The sequence below is a fragment of the Hesperophylax consimilis genome, chromosome 28 (genome assembly GCF_061612785.1).
Source record: "Hesperophylax consimilis isolate HC1 chromosome 28, BYU_Hcon_1.0, whole genome shotgun sequence".
NCBI classification, from domain to species: Eukaryota; Metazoa; Arthropoda; class Insecta; order Trichoptera; family Limnephilidae; genus Hesperophylax; species Hesperophylax consimilis.
The window spans coordinates 9,598,039-9,622,777 of NC_142863.1; the positions used below are offsets into that span (position 1 = coordinate 9,598,039).

General features: G+C 35.8%; 1 protein-coding gene across 1 annotated transcript in view; it reads right to left on the reverse strand.

Moving 5' to 3' along the window:
* Positions 1-13,848: 13,848 nt before the first annotated feature.
* LOC149410142 (modular serine protease-like) overlaps positions 13,849-24,739 on the reverse strand; it is a 35,015-nt gene continuing 24,124 nt past the window's right edge. Inside the window, exons 8-14 of the mRNA XM_089648952.1 lie at positions 20,352-20,560; positions 19,932-20,129; positions 18,505-18,666; positions 17,263-17,390; positions 15,544-15,723; positions 14,393-14,552; positions 13,849-14,319 (exon numbers count right to left, since the gene is read on the reverse strand). Coding sequence (XP_089505078.1) covers positions 14,084-14,319; positions 14,393-14,552; positions 15,544-15,723; positions 17,263-17,390; positions 18,505-18,666; positions 19,932-20,129; positions 20,352-20,560 — 1,273 coding nt within the window. The 3' untranslated portion in view covers positions 13,849-14,083. The remainder of the gene's footprint in view (positions 14,320-14,392; positions 14,553-15,543; positions 15,724-17,262; positions 17,391-18,504; positions 18,667-19,931; positions 20,130-20,351; positions 20,561-24,739) is intronic.

The following is a 24,739-nucleotide window of genomic DNA, read 5'->3' on the forward strand; positions in this document are numbered from 1 at the left end:
GGTAGGTATAAACGGATAATTGGTTTGATTTTTGCATTTAATTTAAATAGGCTGCCTACCTCTCAAAAGGTACCTGTTGAGAAAAGTTGTTCGGTTGGTAGTTTTATTTCGGAGATTACCATCTCCCTCTTTTGACTCTAGATTTGTTTTGTGCATCCCAATTCGTAGCTTAGAAAGTCAAACAATAGATGAAAAGTATTAAATTAGGAAGTCAAATAACAGAAGAAAAGTATTCATTTTGTTCTGTCTGGTTGCATCCGGTCGCTTTCTATTCGGGCGGTCATACGCTAGCAAAACTTCCCCTTTGACTGACTGTACCTGCGTCTTGTCCTATATATGAAAGGGTCATTGGCCCGTCTCCCTTTTTCAGCTGATAGATAGTCTGATTGACACATTCCCTTTCTGAAACATTATTTGGGCTGCAGGGGTTGTAAACTTGGATGCTGTATCCGTCCTTTAAAGGGACTTCTGTTATTTAATAAATAATATAAAAAAAACTCACCCTGTTAGTCACCTCCAAATCCTAGTGTGAAACTTACCTGGTTACACACTACATAGCTAAATCAGTTTAATTTTCGGTCACCTCCCTATCGGCTTCTTTCCTCCTTTTAGCGAAATCCTTGCAACTTGTTCAAGTTTGGTCGCCTCCCTACGCCTATAAAAGGGTAATTAAATAATTCTGTAAATACAATTGTATCTCTTTAATCTCTGTTTTACAACGCAATCATTATTATTATTATTTTCATGTTTTTAAAACAAGTAATTTAGTTTGAACTACATATTTACGAAGTCACGTTTAATTTAACACATTTTATATTATAATCGCGATCGCCCAACTCTTAGCGCCCCTGGGGTGATTCTTCACAAAACGGCGCTCTACAAATTATCCAATTGTTCCTATCTCCACTGAGTACAACCACTTTCACTTTACACAAACACCGGTTCAATAATATTTCACTTTAATTCAATATACAGCAAAGCTTTCTAACACCATTTGAATTCACTAATTAACTGTAATTTCACACAACACTTCTGATTTGTATTGATTTCTCGGAGCTGTCAACGTATCCACGTTCAAGAACTGACTGCCCCTCCGATCTCTCCCTTCCCGTGGGAATGTGTTTCTTCAAGCCCGCTTGTCAATAAATCTTATCTGTTAGCCCAAACAAAAAATTTTTGGAGTACATTCATTTCGTTTATTTATGTGATTGTTCAAACCATCACAAGGCGTCGATGGAGAGAGAATGCAAAATAGGTGTATGCACTACAGGTACATTATGAGGCAATGCTATCAATTACCTTTTTTTTTAATTCAACCAAAAAATCGTAATTTACTGTTTTTAAAGATTTTTTATTTTCTTTTGACCTCTGTAGCAGCGCATTGCTTTCACAATTCAATGAATGGACTGATTGAACTGCAAAAATTCATGGTCGTTGCTGGAGAGTTCCTTCGAACTGGTCTAAATAACTTGACTGAAAAATCGAGCGCCAACCAGAAATCAAAGGTAGGAAAACTTAAATAAGAATTAAATTTTTGATGACCAGATTTAGGGTGTGTTAAAAAAAATTAAGGAGATGGGGTTCTTCTACACGGAGAAAACTTGCTAATTTTATAAGAATATTTTTGTACTACCTTAAAGAGAAAATTCTGAAAATTTAATATTTAATTGTTTGAAGACAATATTAACAATTCTAAAACTAAAATTTGAAATAGAAAAATCTGAAAAAAATACATTTGGCAGAGCGGCGCACCGGCGAGGCAAAGGTCCTAGATTGAAGCAAATCCTCCTAGATCTCAGGAGGTTTTGCGATCAAGGAGGTTTTGGTTCAAGTCTAGTATTTATAATATTTAATATTTAATTTAGACATGGCACGATCAAGTGAATCAGATACTTGAGTCGGGCCATATCAAGAGTCAGAATAATAGAAGAGTATGTATGAGACGATGTATGAATGTGAATGAGGCAAGGAGTGTGTGTCAAGACCAGTTGTTTAGCGGTTCGTCCTCTCTGCCTACTCCTGCGGGGAAACAGCTTGAAGGTTAATTAGTTAGGTATATATTATTCAGTTTTGTTGGGTATTTTGGCGTCAAATTCAAATTTAAGTTTTGTATGAAGCATTCCTCTTAAGCCCCCGCACACCCAATTTCAACCGATTTATAACAATGATACACCCTGTATAATGTATTTTATATGACATTTTTTCTATTTTATTTCAGATTTCAAAAATTTTACTCCATCCTTCTTATGGTGGCGAGATACAAAGACAACAGAGTAATCTGGCAGTTGTGATCCTTGAAACACCTTTCCAAGATTCAGAGTCAGTTTTACCAGTTTGCTATGACCTAGTTGACAGGTTTTATAACTTCTATCAACTGCAGCCAGGTAGTCCAGGAAAGGTAAATTACCAAAATGTACCAAATAAAACTAAATTTAACCACCAAATCGTACTGCCTACAATATACCTCTCGTGAGCCGTAAAAAACCTATGGAAAAAAGAACAGTGAAAAGTGATAACAGAACATTTAAAAACAAGTTAACAATAAGATTAAACATAATTTTTAAACCTAACCTAAAAATTTTCTTATTTTTTATTATACATTTTTTTAACTTTCTATTCTGCGCATGGTCTGTATAAAAGTATCTGCGATTATAGCATAAAAGTTTCCAAGTGTGTGCAATCTGTTTATAACTGAGTTATATCCTGAGATTGTGTTATAATTGTCACAATAATACATACTAGAGGACCTTGATCTAATGGTAGGTACATGAAATTTAATCAACATTAATATGTCAGGGCTGTCCAACTGATAATTTATAATTTTGTATAAGAATATAAGATCAAAAAATTTTCTTCTATCACTTAACTTAAGCAATTTCAATGAATATAATAAGAAATCATAATCTATTGTTTCTAAAGGAATTCCAAGCCTAAAATTAATACATCTCAAAAATTTGCGTTGGACTCTTTCAATGGTATTAATGTGATTATTAAAGACAGGTGACCAAATTGTACAGTTGTATTCTAGAATACTTCTAACGAGAGATGTGAACAGAATTTTTAATGTGTTGATATTTTGAAAATCCTTGGAAATTCTTACTATAAAACCTAACATTTTCATAGCCCTGTTAGCGATAGAAGTTATGTGAGATACAAAGCAGAGTTTTCGATCAAACATTATGCCTAGGTCAAGTATTTCGATTACAGAGATTAAGTCAACATTACACAATGAATAATTATACATTATTGGGTGTTTGATTTTGTGGAACCTCATAACTTGGCATTTGTTAATATTTAGTTGCAGTTTATTACTAGAACACCATTTGAAAAAGTTTTTAAGGTTCTCTTGCAAGATTATGCAGTCGTACACATCATTAATGACCCTAAACAGCTTCATATCGTCAGCAAAAAGTAAAACTTCGACATTGTAGAAAATGCTGGTAGCGTCATTTTTTTTTATATTTACTCCACACAGGAGGCCCTGAAGAAAATAATTTCCCTCAGGGCCTATGTCATCTTTGGGGATGCTGTGTGGAGGGTCTTTTTGTGGAGAGGAAGGAGTGAACATGGGTCTTGAAGAGTTCCATGTTGTAGGAGGGAGGAAACACAGAGGCTCTCAGTTCGTTCCACAGCCGAGCTGTTGAACTTAAGAACGAATCGTAGAAGCGACCCGTTCTCATGTGACAAGTGTCAACTGTGTACAAATGTTGGGCGCGCGTTTGGCGTGTATCCCGACTACGCACCGGTGCCGAAGGGATCAATGACGCTAGTTCTTCAGAGCATCTTCCATTGTAATACCGATAGAACAAGGACAGCATACCTACCTGACGCCTGTGCTCTAAAGATTGCAGTCCGTTTGTTAAGATTGGGGAATCTATCAAACGGACCGCCCGTTTCTGCACAGAGTCAAGGGTTTTTTTCAGGTATTTTGGGGCTCCAGACCAGAGATGGCTGCCAAATTCGACAGTAGGGCGCACTTGCGATTTGTACAGGGTGAGCAGTTGTGTACTATTAAAGTATCTGCGGGCCCTGTACAGTACGCCCAGCTTCTGAGAGGCCAACTTTACTCTAGCTTCGATGGAGCCCCCGTACCTGAGCTGGTCACTTATAGTTACACCAAGCATATCAATGGAAGGCCTGTTCGGAAGATTGCTTCCGTTGAAGGAGACTAGATTATCATTTGGATCCCTTTTAGACGTAATCAGACAGGATTGGGTCTTTGAAACATTAAATTCGACGAGATTATTTTTACCCCAGGAGGAAATACTCTCGAGATAACCGTCCATTCTCTGCTTCAAAGCCCTCCGAGCCGTTGGAGTTTGTGTGCCCTTTGGGGGCTTGTCAAACAAAAAGCTGTCATGAACTGTACTGTCATCCGCGTAACAATGAATCGGTGCACATGTCAAAAGGTCATTGATGTGCAACAAAAACAAAGTTGGAGACAGAACCGATCCCTGTGGGACGCCAGCATTTATGGAGTGTGAGGAAGAGGTGAAACCGTCAGCAACCGCCTGAATCGACCTATCCCTTAAAAAGTCAGCAATCCACGTACACAGGGATGCGGGAAGTCCGTAAGAATGCAATTTGTTGACAAGTCCTCGGTGCCAGACCCGGTCAAAGGCCTTGGATATGTCTAGTGCGACCGTTTGGGTCTCACCGTGACGTTCCAGGCACCGCCCCCAAACATGCGTCACATACGCGAGAAGATCACCGCACGAGCGGTTCCGCCGGAATCCGTATTGACGGTCGTTGATAATTTTGTTCTTCTCGAGGTATGTGAGCAGTTTGTCGTTGATCACACGTTCCATCACTTTGGACAGAACTGATGTGATCGCTATGGGGCGGTAGTTAGTAGTAGGTCCCAGGTGTGAACCTTGTGGGACTCCACTGGTAGCAATAAATTCATAGGATAGACAGTCATTAATCTTAACAAAAAGTGATCTATCAGATAAGTAACTGATCAACCATGCCAGTAAATTACCACTTATCCCATATTTTACAAGTTTATTGATTAGTATTTTGTGGCAGACCTTATCGAACGCCTTGGAAAAATCTGTATATACGGAGTCTACCTGTTTCCTGTTTGAAAATGCTGTATTTATGTAGTTTACATATACTGTAAGGTTTGTGAGAGTAGATCTAGATGAGACAAATCCATGTTGGCAATTAGTAATAACGTGTTTAATGTTAGAGGATATTTTGTTTAGAATGATTTTTTCAAAGAGCTTAGGTATACTAGATAGAATACAAATAGGTCTATAATTGCATACATCATTTTTGGAACACTTTTTGAACACTGGAGTGAGATAGCTAGATTTCCAGCTATTGGGGAATTGTCCTGTTTTAAGAGATTTATTAAAGATTAAGTACAATGGATAGGATAGACTATTTTCACATTTTTTTTTAAATATGGGTGGGATATTATTGGGACCAGAACTTGTTTTTGGTTCCAAGAGTTTAATATAGGCTATGATATCATTGCGTTCATTTAATAGATCAGATAGTTGCAAGTTAATATCAGTGAAAAATGCAGGAACACTGTCAACAGAGATATCATCCTCATATACGCTTTTGAAAAAGTCAGCGAATAGATTAACAATATCCTCAGTTTTGGAACAAGTCTTACCACCATAGTTTATAATGCTAGGAATGGATGCATAGTTGTTTTGTAATGATTTAGAATAATTAAAGAAAGATTTAACATTATATTTTATGGAGGTTTCAACTTCTTTTATATAATTCTTGTAACATTTATCTGAAATTTCAGCGCACTGCTTACGCAATTTGTGAAATTCAGTATAATCATCGAGTGTTCTCATTGTTTTGAATTTATGGTGAGCAATCTTTTTTTTAAAAACTAAGTTAATAAGATCATTGGTGAACCATTTAGGAAAAGTTGATGTATTACGTGAAGTAACAGGTACATAACTATTAATAGCTTGTTTTAAGATACAGTAAAATTTTTCGATATTGTCATTTAATTCGCCATCATTCAGAAATGTCCAATCAACATTTAGTAGGAAGTTACAAATTTCAGTGTAATTTTCTTTATGAAAGTTATGCGACATTAATTTGATTTTAGGATTTACACATATGGTGTTGTTTATAGTTATATCTAAGGATGGATGGTAATTGTCCAAGGGAAGAAGAATTTCTGAGGATTTAGTTACAGTAACAGATTTGATATTAGAAAAAACTAGATCCAGGATTCGGTCGTTGCTATTTTTGTTAACATTTAATTGATATAAGTTTAAAAAGTTGGACATTTCGAGTATTTCTCTTTCGATGTCAGATATGCTGGAGTTATTATTACTAGATAAATCTGAGGATAATGGATCCCAATTAATGTTTGGTAGATTATAGTCGCCTGCAATGATTATTTTTGTTTCGGGATATTTAGATATTAGTATTTGAATTTCATCCATATGGTTTCTGTAAATAATTTGATCAGATGAAGGAGGAATATAAACACAACCTAGAATGATTTTACTGTTTTTGTTTGTGTTAACCACACTTAAAATATGTTCCACGTTTTTGTAAGTTGTAGTTAGCTTCCTGGAGACTAATGTCTTAGAGATTGCTAACAAAACACCACCACCTCTTGATTTAGAACTGGTATTCTTGTTTCTATCCAATCTGTATATATTGTGAGTAGGTAGCCCTAGTTCTGCTGTGTTGATATTCGAGTCAAGCCAAGTTTCAGTTAAGAAAAGGACATCGTGTGGAAGAGTTGGTGCAGTTGTTGAAAATTGATGAAGTTTAGTACGCATCCCACGTACGTTCTGATAGAAGCTACTTATTGTTTGTTGCGACCTTAGTTTTTTGGCGTCGTAGTTATTATTTTTGGTGAGGAGTTTATATATTTGATAGTTAAATTCACTTCACCATTGTTCGTGCGGTCTTCCAATTCCTTCCTTAGGTCTGCCAATTGCCTTCGCTGTAATGGGGTTTGATCAGATTTGATCTTTATTTGATCAGGAACAGTTATGATGGTTTTTTTCTCAGTATATCAATGGCTTGGGCGGGGTTGTCAAGTATAACTTTTAGGGGTCTGGGTTTGGCCGTTTTATTGATCCCCAAACGAAAGGTTGTGATGTTGTCTTTAGTGATGGTTGAGTTTAAGGCTGTTAATGTGTTAAATATTCTTGTCGTATCGTCAGTAATTTTATCAATTTGGGAACAGGCCAAGCTTTCTGGAAAGTTGAAAATAATAATATTTTTCGAACGTTTTTTTCTCTCCTCGAGCTCGTCAGCAGCTTCGCACGTGGATAAAATTGGTAAGTTTGAAGATTCATGCTGTGATTTAGATTCTAACAATTTTGATGAGACCATGTGTTCATAAGACTTCACCTGTCCCTCGAGGATTCCAACTTTGACACCAACATCCAGCATGGTGCCAGACAGGTTGGAAAGTTTGTTGAGTAATTTAGTCATCTGATCTTTAGTTAGTTTTAGTGCCGGATCAGTAATATTACAATATAAAGCACTTATTTCCTCCTTAGCCTTGTTGATATATGATAGTGCATCAGTGGTACTCATCTTGCAATTGGATTTTGTATATTAATAATTTGTATAAGATGCCGTGACAACCCTGTTCGTGCGTTGTCTATGGCGAGAAGTGGGTGGGCGTTTCACATGTACTCTACGAAACTTTGATTGTATTAGTATTCTTCCTTCTATTCGGCTTTGTGTGTGTGTGTCTATTGCAATCCGGTGACAGTTGAAATTTTAAATTAATAATAAAGAATTACCGGTTATGCAGCTTCAACTGTTGGTACACAATGTTAAATTTGATTGTGGTAAAGTACTCGTGGTTGAAAAACACTACTATAAGTTCTTAATTTTAATATAATCGTTAATTTTTGTGGAGCAAAAAATTTACGTTTTGACTGTGACACTTAGTATTGTTGTTATATATCCAAGTGTTTCAGTTTTTTTTTAATTTGTATTTAATGGGATAGCTTTTTTATATCCAGACCTTTGGAATGACTAACATGATGAACATACTAGTCGACTAAATTAGATACATAATATCGTTTTGATAAATAATATAAAATTGTCTGTAGATGATCGGCTGGGGATGCACAGAGAGCGGGCAACCATCAGATGAGCGGAAGATAATGAGGCTAACACTCAGTACCTACGAAGATTGTCTACTGGGCATTACCAACAACTTCGGAAGATACCTCACCTCGGACAAGATCTGCGCGGGATACAGCAAGAATGGTAAACACACTGAATTTATAGAAACTGTTAATCCGCAATGACAACGCAAGTTGAATCTTTACAATCTTCAATCGTCCAGATGGGTCCCTCTTTTGGTTTTCACATCAAGACCTACTTTTTGTTTTATAAAACGAAGCTACTATTAAATGATTTCAAAAGTCCCCGACTGTCCCTACACGGCATACCATACATGTATACATACCAAAAAAGTTTAAGCCACATTTAAGGCAAAGCTTAGTGCTAAATCACTATTTTGATTAATCTTTATAACAAATTGGTGTACATTATGAATACCAAAAATATTTTTCAGATAAATTGAAGGTTTTACTATCGTTTCGTTTGAGTAGAATACAAATAAACAAATGAATTACTCAATCAAAAATATAACTGTAAACTTATAAAAAAATATTGTTTTTCAATAGAAATGTATGAACGCGTAAAGGAAACATTTTTTTTTTAATACACTATTATAGCTAAGATTATCTGTGACAGTTTCAATTGATTAACTTTTTTGTTTTCTTATAAAATTATTTACAAAATAAATAAAAACCAGTTTTGTGCTTGAAATCGAACGTTTTTAGACTCCGTTTATCTATCGATTTTAATGCCTATTACCTACAATATAAGGTATACCAAGAATATACACATTTTTGGCTTGTAGCTTCCTCTTAAACACATTACGCTATTTTATACGCGTAAAAAATTGGGCGTGGCATGCGCATATTATATTTTGGACTGAAACACTACACTATAACCTTCCTCGGGAGATCAGATCAATTGTAGGAATGCTGCTGAATATCATTTCTTTGTATGGGAGCTTCACTTTGACAGATGACAGTCGCGTAATTACGGCGCTCCGTAAATTGTTCTAACCCCTTCTCCTGCCGTAGGTAGGAGAGATATAGCCTGGTTATCAGATCACAGCACATATCGTCGCCACGTCCACACTTATAAAACATCATCTTTTTAGGTGTGACAGGTCTGTATGGGATTATATAGCTAGCAATATGGAGTTATATAAACGCTTAATCTGTCACCCCCTTTAAGTGTTCTCATCAAAGGCAGTTTTTTTTTGATGCCAGTGTAGAGACAACAATTATAAAGATTCATTTACAATCATCGATAAGTGGATTCTCCCAGTATCAGCTGGTGACCACCAATTGGAATTGAAATATTTAAACAAATTTAAATCTATAATAATAATATATGCAAATATTTATAAATTTTAAAATTGTTCTTGCAGGCACGGCGCTGTTCAAAGGGGATGATGGCGGAGGTCTTGTGTACAGGTCCCCTGAGGGAGAGGTGCCCGTCCGCTGGTTCCTCCGGGGTGTGGCCAGCACTGGACCTCTCAGCAGTACACACGCCGGCTGCCACGCTAACACCTACACCATCTTTACCGACATCTACAGGCACAAAGACTGGCTACAGGCAGTGCTTTTGAATGATTCAAACTAACAGTAAATTTTTTTTATTTTTTATTTAATTAAAATCAAATTTAATAATATAATTATTAAGTTCTGCAAGTATTTTTTGGTTTTTGTTATTGTTACAGCGCTTCTAAGTATGTTCACAAAACCTAAACAATATAACATATTTAAATAAATTAATAACTGCTACATCATTATTAAACAATTAAGATAACATTAATGTGGGGAAAACAGACTTAAAAATACCCCCACAGAATATGAAATCTATTGTCACAATTATTTTTATCAGTAAATTGGTTTAACCGGTAATAAATCATTTTAAATTGGGAGGGGGTAAAATAGAATCATATAAATAAGTCGTCAAAACGTGGCTTAGCCACAGTTTGAAAATGGCCTTGAAAGCCGAAACAGCTGTAAAAAAAATTAAATGGAGTTCTACGAATTAAACACAAAAACAATAAATAGCAGTCAAATGTTTGCACGATAATGGTAAATTTTATAAAAGTCTATCGAATATCTAAGCTATAAAATTAAATCATTATATAATTGTTAATTATTCAATTTATTTAATTTAAAAAAATATTTAACAATCATGTTAAAAAATATACATAAAATTAAAATGGCTTTTGACATAGGATATCCCAAGTGTGAAAATTTGTGTTTGTTCCCACTTCTCAATAAAATGCAAATAAATGGAATATTATTATATATTATAAGGTTCATAGTTCATTCATCTTTCAAATATTAAAATTTTTTAATCTACCTAGGTATAAAATAAAATGTAAATGTTCCTTTGTTCAAAATCTTAAATCTCCGATAGTTCTTCATCGATTGCTTTGAAATTTTGATACAACGTTGCATTCGAATACGCGTGTTTTTATATACCCATAAATATATATGTCACCTGTGACAGGAAAACGTGATATTTTTAAAGACCCATAAAACGCCATCTGTCGGACAAACAAGTTTTTATTTTTAAAACAGCTCCATCTGTTTGACGTAAAAACCACACACGCTTTTGTCTCTCTATCTGCAGAGACAGACTGAGCAACAGCAACGACAATGGCTAACCTTAATTTTTTTCATTGGACACTGAACTAAAATTACTGATAATGAAAATAAATAAAAAACATGTTTTATAAAACAAATTTATTAAAACACCTTACTGTCCCCTCGCTCTTTTTTCGTTTCATATTAAATTGATTAACAAAAAAATTCTAAAAGTTTCATAAATTTTCTCAAATTACTGTCGGAATGTTTGGTTTTATAGAGTACAATTTAATTATTCTGAAAGACATGGGTTCGAAGTTTGAAAGCCGTTTTCTCAGGAACCATGTTGCCGGACGGAATGAAAATTCGAATTCTTAGAATTGTGTTCTGAAGTGAAATCAGTAATAAAATCTGGGTTATATGGCATTTTAACCAAATTCATCATTCTACGGGCACAAATGCAAGACTTGGGTTCGAACTTTCAAAGCCGTTTTCTCAGGAACTAAGTTGCCAAACGGAATGAAATTTCGGATTCGTACTAAAAATTATATTGTGAAATAGAATCAATCATAAAATATAGGTAATGTGGAATTCGAGGAAAAATAATCGTTTTTACGGGCATTAATGGACGACTTGGGTTCGAAATTTGAAAGCCGTTTTCTCAGGAACTAAGTTGCCAAACGGAATGAAATTTCGGATTCGTACTAAATATTGTGTTCTGAAGTGAAATCAGTAATAAAAACTCGGTTTTGTGGCATTTGTACAAAATTCATCATTCTTACGGCAACTATGATGCCGAACGGATTTAAAATTCGGATTCGTATTGAGAATTATGTTGTGAAATACAATCAATCATAAAATATAGGTAATGTGGGATTCCACACAAACATTTTTATTAAATGTATTACCTTTAAATTATTTTTATTAAATGTATTACCTTTGTATTACATTTTAAAAATGTATTACCTTTAATCATATTAAGCTGATATTGTGATGAAGCTCTTTATTTAAAGAGAAGCAACATTGTACCTACCTAATCAGTGTCTCACCAGCACAGGTGTGACAATAACAAATCGTTTATGAACATATTTGTGTTTACCTTTTACCCATTCTTATTTGTTATTTACTTCTGCATATTTAGCTTATTCATTTTGTTACTATTTTTGTTATTATCATTTTCTTATTATTATGTATTTAAACATCCATGTATGTAAATTTTTGGGCACCATGCCTGTTTTATGTACTTAAATAAAAATAAATAAAATAAATAAATAATTGGTTTTTATAATTGTTTTATTGAAAAAAATAGGAAAAAACGATACTAAGCCGAATTGATTCAATGTCCCGGCCTGACTTGGTTTTTACTAAAACGTCCTCCTCTCTTACTCAACTCTTGTTATGATACGTCTTAAAATGTTTTAACGTTGATTAAACTTAAATAGTTTGAGATTATGAATAAGAAGACGTGATTTGTGGCTATCTTGTAGGTGCAATCTTTCGAGGAGGAATTAGTCGAGAGCTCCTGTTTTGTCTGGTGATTTGATAAAGAATGATATGTTTCTTCTAACGTAATCAAAGACAAATGTCGGGATACCAGTGCATAAAAGCATCAAAAACAAATTAATGACTGGGATTGTAGGAACCCTTAATACATGAAAAAATTGCAGATTTCAAAGCTGCTAAAGATTAAATACTTGCTGTACTCAATACAATAACAAAGATTTACTTAAAATTCCTGTAAAACGTACCTCTTTTAGTCAAAGAAATTTTAGGTACCTTGCCACAAGATTAAACAATATTCTTCAGGGAGCATATAAAACTGTGATACATAAAATAATTTAAAAAATAACGTAATAATGTGGATTAAAAGTAAGGTTCAATAAGTTAAGGCGTTAATCACTAATAGAGTACGGGATAACTGGTTGAGGGTTTACCTTAAGCACTCACACAGAGCGGCTCAACATAGCCCAAAAAGTGTACTACGCTTTGTGTCAATCACGAATAGAGTACAGGATAACTGGTTGGGAGTCTGCCTTGAGCACTCACACAGAGCGGCTCAACATAGCCCAAAAAGTGTACTACGCTTTGTGTCAATCACTAATAGAGTACAGGATAACTGGTTAGGAGTCTGCCTTGAGCACTCACACAGAGCGGCTCAACATAGCCCAAAAAGTGTACTACGCTTTGTGTCAATCACGAATAGAGTACAGGATAACTGGTTGGGAGTCTGCCTTGAGCACTCACACAGAGTGGCTCAACATAGCCCAAAAAGTGTACTACGCTTTGTGTCAATCACTAATAGAGTACAGGATAACTGGTTGGGGGTCTGCCTTGAGCACTCACACAGAGCGGCTCAACAGAGTCTATAAAGGAGTACTAAAGACAATTCTGACACTTCCGGTTAGAACTCCGGATAGAAGAAGTATTTTAAATCTTTCAAGTCCACAATATACAAAAACTTTATTAAAAAAATATTTTATTTAAACTAAAAAACATATCTGAATACTCCACTACCAACCAGATCAATAAGCCATAATATTGCCGGTTTGAACAAATCTTTTGGACAGATTTGGACAAATTGATCTACAACAACACTGTAACATCCCACTTGAATAACTGCACATGTGTAATTTAAGCAAAAGAATACAAATTAAAAAAATAATGGAATTAATACTAATCCAGAATAGAGGTATTAGTTGCTGTAGCAGATTTACTAGCATAAGTACAATGCAAAGCCAACTCAATATTCTAAGTGTATGGCAACGTTTGGTCTATAATACTCTAGTATAGACGAGTACATGAAAAACAAAAGGTTGCCACATTATATGTTAAAAGGGATTAGTATTAATAGTACAGCCCATGGCTATCCTGCGAAAAGCTGCAACAATTTTAGGCTTCCAATTTTACAAAATACAACTTTATTTGCGGAAGCTAAAAGTCTTGCTGTTTTTTGTGTGATGAATCTCTATATTGTGAAACTAGGTAATACAATATTATTATGGTAGTTTTAGAATAGATTTGCACTAGATATAAAATATAAGATTATACGAAACTATGGAAAGTTACTTCCAACTCTTATAATCTTCAATGTGCCTGAAAGAGTAAGGTTCTGTTACAAATAAAAATGCGTTTTCTTCTCATTTGCGTTTATTGATCACAAATCAATCAACTGTGCAAATAACGACAAAATAATAATGCCGTTAGCTGGTTGGTATAATATTGCTTACTGCCTCAAATTCGTGTTGATCTGAGCTTCCAAAGCTAGTCTAAAGAGCGTTAGGACAAACTTTCTGGAATACAAATTTGCTCCGTAAAGACCAACGAAGTGTAAAAAGCAATGCTTCTTCCTATCTTTCGACAGCGATGTAATGGACTTTATTTTTGATAAATGTTTTCTCCTGGTTTTTCTCCTTTCTGTTTGGTTAACTTGGGAATGGTTACATGTAGCTCTTCTGCAGTACTTTCAGCATCATCAACTTTTCAATAATCCAGTCTACGTGCTTATAGATCTCAGTGAAAGCCGCGTAAGTTTCAAGACGGCATCTGCCATCCGTGGTCTCCTTTGGACTCACAGACACCAGCGCACGGAGATGCCACACATTTTCTTTCAGCTCTGGCTTGTACTCTGGGAATACCAGTCCACCTCCGCTGTCACCCTTGCAAACTGCAGAACCTAGAAGTATATATATTTTTATGACCTGAAAATTGATTACATTGTTATATTCGTTATTAGTAAGTAAACGAACCATTTAAGTGCCCAGCGCACACCTTGCCAGGGGTCAGAAAGAGGTGGAATTCGTATTGAATAAATTCTTTTGTACAAACGTCCCTGTCAATGATCGGCATGTACACGACGCGCAGTTCTTCTGATGCCTCACCACTCTCCGTCAATCCCCAACCAGCCACCTGCCGAAACATTAACTTTAATGTCTTCCACGTTATACATACTCCTCACACCCTTTTCTCCGTTCATCACATACGCCATATTTTACCACATATAAGAATTTGCTTTATTTGATCGCGCCCTGTCTTAATTGAGCAAAACTTTATACCATGAAACAAATTTAAAATTTGTAACAATTTCAATAACGCAGTGCAAATTTAAGTGCTTTTGTTTTGAACTGAAGAAGGATTGAACTACTGGAAGCAAGTTGTTTATTTTTTTCGTGTACATAACCTTTGAAAAGAAGGAAGTTGAATTTATCGGAAGTGTGTGTATGTTTTAGTACTCATTCGTTTTATTGTGGCAATAATTAATGCATTGTGATTGTGTTGTGCTTGAACTCACTATATTGTGATCGTGTTGTACTTGAACTCACTATATTGTGATCTTGTTGTACTTGAACTCACTATATTGTGATTGTGTTGTAGTGATCTCACTTTATTGTGATTGTGTTGCACTTGAACTCACTATATTGTGATTGTGTTCTCAGAGATACAGTGGTAAGTCCTAAGTGACTCCCTTTTTTACTCTCCTTCTAAACCTTGTCCATTCCTACACAACTATCACCAAATTCTAGCACTTATTCATTAAGTATCGTATAAATTATTTACAGTCCACTTTTCAAGTTCAACTGTAGCTGTAATTCATAAACAGTTTCGGATGCAACCAAAACCTCCTAGATTACAAGGCCGGGGCAGTGAATCAAATCAGCCTCCTAACTTGTACGAGAACCTTCAAAAAACGTATTTTTATTTATTTTTTAAAATCAACTAAAACATCTTTAGATGTTTCCAGCCTTGCGGATCTAGGAGGTTTTGATGCAACAGTCCATTTGTTTCACAATACTTGGATAATAACATAATCTGATTGAATATGATGGACTCTCACAGAACTTGAAACTTAACTGTGAAATTTTATGAATTGTTCAAATTCAGTTACACAATCCATCTTTACCTTTCCCACATTTCCTGGATTTAGTTGATGATCATTAAAGAGTTTATTATATGGATCAAAGCAGATTGGGCGCACGGACCCGCTAAACTCGAGCGGGGTGCTTAAATGTACCAGCGCGATGTCACTTTGATACCTTAGCTCTGAACCTCCGTAATCTTCAGGCAAGAAGATTTGAGTTACCTGAAAACAAAAAGAATGGTTCAGTAGAGTGACTTAGAATTTCGACACTTCACGTGAAGAGCTTTATAGTAAAAATAATTAAATATTAAAAGAAGTCGTAGAAAAATTGAGAAAACTCGATATTTTGAAAAAACATTCGTTTTTTTGTTTTTTTTATTTGTATATGTAAAGTAAATACACGATTATACATATATTGTATATGATATTCATTGAAAATTTCAATTACCCAGTTAGTAGAGAAATCTCGGGTCTAACTGGGGAGCTAGTCTATTTACTAATTAAATACATAATATTTATAAATAGTTAAGGTGGTCATAAATAGTAGGCGTCGTTATTACAACAAATATACAGTATCTAAGTGTAGTTATCTAAGTGTACAAATAAAAGTCTCGTTTAACTCAGATACAGCGTTTATTGTTGAATAAAAATCGTTTTTACAATCACAATATCTACGCGTTTACTATGCGAAATACTATGGAGTGCGGGCGATATCTAAGTCAAAGTTCCTAGTGCGGTAGTAGTTGGTTGAAGGTCTGAAGACTGAATACTGAATACTGACTGCTCGCTGCGTCGGGCTTATTTATTCAGCCCAGCCGATGGCGACAGTACTGGGCCCTACTGGAACTTTCGGCGGCGCTGCTATTACGCATAGGCGATAGGCTAGAACCTTCTAGCGAGTTGGCGTGATGTGCCACGTATTGTCGTAGGTAGGTCGCGTTGTTTACGATTAGTTCTCGGTAGTAACTTGCAAGTACTTAGGTAGGTCGAGCTGTTTACTATTAATGAGACAATCTGGATTATTCTCTCAACGCGACAATTAATTATTGAAAAGACAAAAAAAAATAACGGTACATAAAAAAATTGCAACAGTGTATGTATATCTGAAAATCATCGATCACTGTGTAGGTTTTCTGTAAAAAAAGTAATGTCAGTTGTTTTTTTAAGTTTTAAATAGTTTTTTCACTTTTTATTATATCAGGTAAATCCTTAAATAGCTTAGGGCCTAAGTATTGATAATAGTGTTGTGCAGCTGTCGTGTTGGTACATATATATTCTCAGATGTTCTAGGTCTTAAGCTTCTCGTTGAGGACAGTTCAGATTCTTTAAAAACTTTTAAAATAGCACATCTTCCAACTAATTTTAAAACCGGTAGGACCTTAGTTTGGGGAATTTTTAAGAAAACACTAAATTCACTTTTATCTCGTTCGTATAATAAAAATAAGAAATGTTTTTTAAATTAAACAGATTGTTACAATAGCGACGTGAAATCTGAAATATTCATTTTAGCTATTTGGGATTTTATTAATGACATCCAGTGTAAATATTTGAGGCCAACTAGAAAGAATTATTATTTCTCTTTCTAACGTCAAAAAAGTTACGTATTTCCACACGATAGAAAAAAATATAATAATACTTTTATAAAACATGGACGCCCGGTCATATTATATACCCTAAAACGTTGGAAAATTGTTGACATTTTAGATCTCTTTTTATGATGGTAGATTTTCATTTAAAAATTTATTAAAATTATGTTCATACATTTCTCTTCTGTACCCAGCGTTTTTCGTCGTCCTTTTCGTTGTTATAGGACTTATAAAACTTTCCAGCAGCGATCTTGAAGTATTGGGCACTTATTGGTCCACGCCGATCGTAAAAGCAATGGGCAGCTGAAATTACAACAAAAACATATATATAAGGCGACACAAGATATATACTCTATTTAGGGTTTTGCTTGAGGTTCACACTTTACTTAATTCCGACAAAATCAGAACGATAATATATTTGAAGTGTATGTATGTTTTTGTACTCATTCATTTTATTGTGGCGATAATTACCTCGGGGTATCGCGGTGAAACTCATTCATTACATTGTGATTGTGTTGTACTTGAACTCACTATATTGTGATTGTGTTTTACTTTAACTCACTATATTGTGATTGTGTTTTACTTGAACTCACTATATTGTGATTGTGTTGTAATTGAATTCACTATGTTGTGATTGTGTTGGTATTGAACTCACTATATTGTGATTGTGTTGTACTTGAACTCACTATATTGTGATTGTGTTTTACTTGAACTCACTATATTGTGAGTGTGTTGTACTTGAACTCACTATATTGTGATTGTGTTGTACTTGAACTCACTATATTGTGATAATGTTCGCAGAGATACAGTGGTAACTCCTAAGTGACTCCCTTTTTTACTCTCCTTCTATACCTTGTTCATTTCATATTTTGTGGATGTAAGTTATTTTTATTCAAGATTAATAAAAACTGTATCTTACCATTAAAATATTTTTTGTAAAACGGTTTTAAAATTTCAAAATGCGGTAAGCACCAGATTTTATTTTTCTAGACGATGATTTCGTAACTTCTTCATTTAGTTACATCGAGATTTTTGTAATACGTTCATCAGGTATAATTATAATAAACCCCACAGAAAGATCAATTTTCTAGGCCTGCTAAAGCAAATTCGACCATAGGTCCGCCCATTACACGGGCCGCGCGCCGAATAATGTTTTTACACGACTTCATCACTTATGTAGTTAAGATTACCAATTAATTTTAGAGATTTGCTAGTGGAAATTTAACCGTAGGTCTGTCCAATACACCAGCGGCGAGACCGAGGATCGAATCTTATCTCCCAGGAACTGGAGTCGATAACTCTACTAACCAAGCCAAATCCCGATTGGATAAGAGCGACATTTATTGCGTCTATATATATAATGAACCTTTCTCCCCAGAGAACTGACTAGCATCATTGAAGTGACGTTTCCACTTACCGCTGATGACGACGTTGGAGTATAGGATGGTGCCACCGCAGATGTATTTTATCACTCCATTGTCTAATTGATAGACAGCCACGTGCCAAGGGTTAGTGTTTTCTTTTGCTCTCTGTCCATATGCAACCAGCTTTGATCCCGCGGGCTTTTCTACTCCGCAAACTAAAAAACGATTTGACAAAAATTGTTTGCAAATTAAATTTAGATTTTTTCTCTTTTTCCTAATTTTTCCTACTGGAAATTTCTCATACTTTATATGACAAGAAATAAGAACGATTTCGAACTGTTCTAAAAAAACTGTTAGTGGAATATCGATGACAACAAATCTTTTCAACAATTAAACATTTCAATAAATGTCGATTGAAAATATTTATTCATTTACATCGTACGACAGCATATATTTTTATTTTATATTAACTAAACAAAGGAGGCACAGAGAAAAATAATTTCCCTTAGGGCCTATGTCATCTCTGCTGTGAGGAGGGTTTTTGTGAGGAGATGAAGAAGTGAACATGCGTCTCGAAAAGATCTATGTTGTGGGATGGAGGAAACACAGAGACCGGCAAATCGTGCCACAGCTTGCTGTTGAACTCAAGAACGAGTCGTAGATCATTGACGCTAGTTCCTCGGAGCATCTTCCATTGTTAGTACTCCGGTAGAACAAAGACAACACACCTATCCGACGCATGTGCTCTAAAGATTGCAAACCGCCTGTTAAGAGGGTTTCTGCACAGGGTCATGGGTTTTTTCAGGTATTTTGCTGCTTGTACAGGGTCAGTAGTTGTGTACTATCTGCAGTAGCTGCGGGCCCTGTACAGTACAACCAAGTACGACACGTGCAAAAAAATGAATGCTTACATTAATATTTATTTATGATGCATATTATTATAGCCTTCTTGTAACTAAATTCGATGCAGTTGAATATTTACAATTTCTGAGAAAGTATTGCCAATTGCATGCAATCTAGGTACAAGCGAGTATCGAAATAACTCAGTCCTGATATTATCGTTGCAATTAAAAATATTATTTTATCAAGTATTTCTAGTTGGAATATAGAAGTTAATTAGGCTGAGGAAATCAGGGCTGTCTATAAAACCATAAATTATATTTTTGTTAAGTTAAGTTATTATTATTATAAGAGTAGACCTTAGCTTCAAATTTTGGAAACCACTTCCACACGAATTACACGATTATACACATGTTTACATAATTTTAACGACGTTGCCTCGTGATAGATTGTCTGAATATTCCCCTGAGAAACAGAACCCCCTTATTTTCATTCTCCTTGCTTTTCCCATTTCCTTCAACAACCCAACTCCCACTGGCTTCAACAAATGGCCAAAATCAGGTTTATTGAAGTCCCACTGTCGATGAGCAGTTGGGATTCGTGGGGTGATCACAATAATTAAACATAATTTGTCTCTCACTTGCTTTACAGGTAGGTGGGTCGTCATCCCATCCACCATCACGACAGTTGATGAAGTACAGAGACTTCTCTTCAAACCCCTGCTTGCACTTCGATTGCACATTGGTACCGTGCGTTACCATGTCTGAGCATGCTATTCTGGTATATCCAGTTCTGCACACAAAGTCCACTGAGAATGAAGTTGGCATCTCGCACTTTTCTGAAAAACACCATCAAACAAACATGAACAACTTGAGAATCACTCGTCTCTGATTAAGTCTAAGGGCCAGTTTTCCGAACTGCTTTGAACCGCCTGGAGCCAGTAAGTTTATGGCATACCCAATTAGGTAAAGCTAGTTCAAATAACTTTTCAATTCCCTAAAATGTGAGCTGGACGCAAGAAGCCTGACGGAGAAGAATAAACAGTAAATAGGGTACTCACTGTTACAGGTTGGAGTTTTGCCCCAGCCATTGTTTCCATCGCACGAGGGGGAGGATTCCGAGGACAAGTCGTAACCGTTCTCACAGGAATAATTTAGATAAGTGGATGTTGGGACCAATTTACTTGGTCCTAGCGTTGGATAATTAAAGATTCTGTATTTCCCTCCTTTTGGATATTCTGGTAGAATACAACCTCCGCTCCCAGGATCGCTATAACGCAAATATTAAATTAAATATCCACACAGGCTGTAACAGCACGTACCCAAAGGATTTTAACCAGAGATTCTTGAGTAAAAATGTACATGTCGTTCTGCAGTACAATTATTTTTTTCTATTTTCAAAAAAAAAACATTATTTTCCATCACACGTCGCAACTGAGTAGCTCAAATAAGCGGGTCACGTGATACGCACTCTGTCTCGTTCCAGCAGCACGGTAACAAATGAGACAGCGCATATGACGCGAACAGTGTGATCAGTGGTGACTTGTGATAGAAAAATATTTTTGTGTTTTTTAATTGAAAAAAATATCATCCGACAGTAAAATGACATCTATCTTTTTAACTCCAAATATTCTCAAGAATTGCAGGTTAAAATCCTTCTGATACATGCAGATACAAAATGCATACGTGATAAAATGTATATACAAATTTATGGATACAGTTAAAAAATTGATTGAACACAAAGCAACTCGTAAATTCACAACATCGCTTGAAGATCTTGAATATAAATTATGTTTTGAGTTCCTAAACCAATTAATTAATAATAATTTGTGGCAAATGATAAAATATCGCAAGGAAATTGAAGACCTTATGAAATTCGTTTTTATTTGTGCATTGTTAATAGTACTGATTCTTTAATAGAGAAGTAACTTTGGTTGAACACAACACAAAATTCATAACAACGCTTGGAGGTTTGAAAATTAATTACGTCAATTAATTAATATGGTCCGGCCATATTAGAGGTGTGGGCTATAAAAATAGTATTAGATAGGGTGCAAATATTATGTATGAACGTGTCAAAATGTTGTAAATATGTTGCATGTGTGTTTATAACGGGACAAACACCATATTTGCGCATACAGTACCAACTGTGGCAAGTCTTTTTTCCATCGGAATTTTGGCCAAGTAGAAAGTGACGTAAAAAAATGTATTGCAGTATACTATCCAGCCGGTAAAGAGATACTTGTCAAGAAAATCCAACGCCACTCTTGCACCTCAATGCTATATCACTATTATAATTAATCTTTATAACGAATTGGTGTACATTATGAACACCAAAAAATATGCTTTAGATAAATTGAAGGTTTTACTATCGTTTCGCTTGAGTAGAATACAAATAAAAAAATAAATTACTCAATAAAAAATATAAATGTAAACTACTAAAAAAAACATTTTTTCAATAGAAATGTATAAACGCACAAAGGAAAAAACTTTTAAAAAATATAGTTTATAGCTAAGATTATCTAACAGTTTCAGTTGATTAACTTTTTTGCTTTCTTATAAAATTATTTACAAAATAAATAAAAACCAGTTTTGTGCTTGTCCACGTGGTACAGTCGTCGAAGATTTCTTGCAACTAAGCTGAAACTCATCGGCAACAGCGTCCATTCGACGCAGCTCGCCGATTTGTATAGTTTATTGATAGCGCTTGCCAAAAAAAGAATGAAAATCACTTTTGCAAATCAACATGGCCTGGCCAGGCCACATTGCCCATCGGAGGGTTAATAATAAATTATGGCTAATGATAAGCGATCGCAAGTAAATTCCAGACCTTATGAAATAGAACCTGTTATTCAACTATGCACCGGTGCCTAAGGGATCAATGACGCTTGTTCCTAGGAGCATCTTCCATTGTAATACCGGTAGATCAAGGAAAGGATACCTGACGTATGTGCTCTAAGGATTGCAATAAGTTTGCTAATAGAGAAGAATTTATCAAACGGACCACTCGTTTCTGCACAGATTCAATGGTTTTTTTTCAGGTATTTTGGGGCTCCAGGCCAGAGGTGGCTGATAAATTCAATAGTCGGGCGCACTTGCGATTTGTACAGGCTCAGCAGTTGTGTACTATTACATATTTTTACTTAACATTCTTACCTCATACCTCAGAATAGGTTACACCCAGTAATGTAGGTAATATAAAGCATACAATCAAATTATTCAGAAAAGTAATTATGGTACCTACTAAAATTGATTTATATTTGTAAAAAAATATTATAATTATATATCAACTTATCAGTACTGAAAAGAAATTAAAATTTTATATTATTTTCATATGTGAATACCGATCGAGAGTCCTAACTGATCGGAGCGTGTGGGTTGTGAAGTGGGAGATTGGAAGAAGTGAGGGGAAGGTGACGAGGAAGAAGAAGGTCTTGAAGTACCTGGCAATTCAGACCTGATCACCAAACACGATTCAAACCATTTCAAGCAACAATCAATTCTTTAATTGTGGTCTTTCACCAGGGCTATACCATTCTGGAACGTATCGTAAATATAATTTGAACAATATCTGTAAACAAGGTTAGGTGAGGTCAGTTTAGGTTAGGTTAGGTTATGTTATGTTAGGTTAGGTTAAAATAAAATTAGTGTCTAGCCGGATACGTAGTTTGTCTGGTAATATTTTTTTTTTATAATTTTCAAGTGATCAGGGCACGGTCGCACGGTCAATCGAGAAAGGTTTTATCGATAATGCCGTTATCTTCTCATCGTTCCCAAGCACGACTGCAGATTGCCAATGAACAAACAATGATTCTCAATTACTGTTTATAAGTGTTTTAATAAGTGTTTTTAATGTATTCGAAATGAAGTATTGTTTGTGCGTTAACAATTTGTAGTTGTACTTGGTAACGAGTAATGTAAGAATAAAGAAACAACGTGATAAAATTAAATATTAGTCATAAAAATCAACCCGTAAAAAACGACGTTTTTTTACTAAAAAACTTTTATTTTTATTAATAGACGGGTTTTAAAATATATATTTTTGTTTTGACTGAGGGTTGAACTTCCTCCCTAGGGATTGTGGTTGACTGGGCTAACAACCAAGCCAAATCCCGATTGGGTAGAACCGGCATTTATCTCGTGTACTACTTTTTTCTTTTTTTTATATTAACTCCACACAGGAGGCCCTGAAGAAAATAATTTCCCTCAGGGCCTATGTCATCTTTGGGGATTCTGTGTGGAGGGTCTTTTTGTGGAGAGGAAGGAGTGAACATGGGTCTTGAAGAGTCCCATATTGTAGGAGGGAGGAAACACAGAGGCCGGCAGTTCGTTCCACAGCCGAGCTGTTGAACTTAAGAACGAATCGTAGAAGCGACCCGTTCTCATGTGACAAATGTCAACCGTGTACAAATGTTGGGCGCGCGTTTGGAGTGTATCCCGACTATGCACCGGTGCCGAAGGGATCAATGACGCTCGTTCCTCAGAGCATCTTCTATTGTAATACCGATAGAACAAGGACAGCATACCTACCTGACGCCTGTGCTCTAAATATTGCAGTCCGCTTGTTAAGATTGGGGAATCTATCAAACGGACCGCCCGTTTTTGCGCAGAGTCAAGGTTTTTTTTTCAGGTATTTAGGGGCTCCGGACCAGAGATGGCTACCAAATTCGAGAGTAGGGCGCACTTGCGATTTGTACAGGGTCAGCAGTTGTGTACTATTAAAGTATCTGCGGGCCCTGTACAGTACGTCCAGCTTCTGAGAGGCCAACTTTACTCTGGCTTCAATGGAGCCCCCGTACCTGAGCTGGTCACGTATAGTTACACCAAGCATATCAATGGAAGGCCTGTTCGGAAGATTGCTTCCGTTGAAGGAGACTAGATTGTCATTTGGATCCCTTTTAGACGTAATCAGACAGGATCGGGTCTTTGAAACATTAAATTCGACGAGATTATTTTTACCCCAGGAGGAAATACTCTCGAGATAACCGTCCATTCTCTGCTTCAAAGCCCTCCGAGCCGTTGGAGTTTGTGTGACCTTTGGGGGCTTGTCAAACAAAAAGCTATCATGAACTGTACTGTCATCCGCGTAACAATGAATTGGTGCACATGTCAAAAGGTCATTGATGTGCAACAAAAACAAAGTCGGAGACAGAACCGATCCCTGTGGGACGCCAGCATTTATGGAGTGTAAGGAAGAGGTGAAACCGTCAGCAACCGCCTGAATCGACCTATCCCTTAAAAAGTCAGCAATCCACGTACACAGGGATGCGGGAAGTCCGTAAGAAGGCAATTTGTTGACAAGTCCTCGGTGCCAGACCCGGTCAAAGGCCTTGGATATGTCTGGTGCGACCGTTTGGGTCTCACCGTGACGTTCCAGGCACCGCCCCTAAACATGCGTCACATACGCGAGAAGATCACCGCACGAGTGGTTCCGCCGGAATCCGTATTG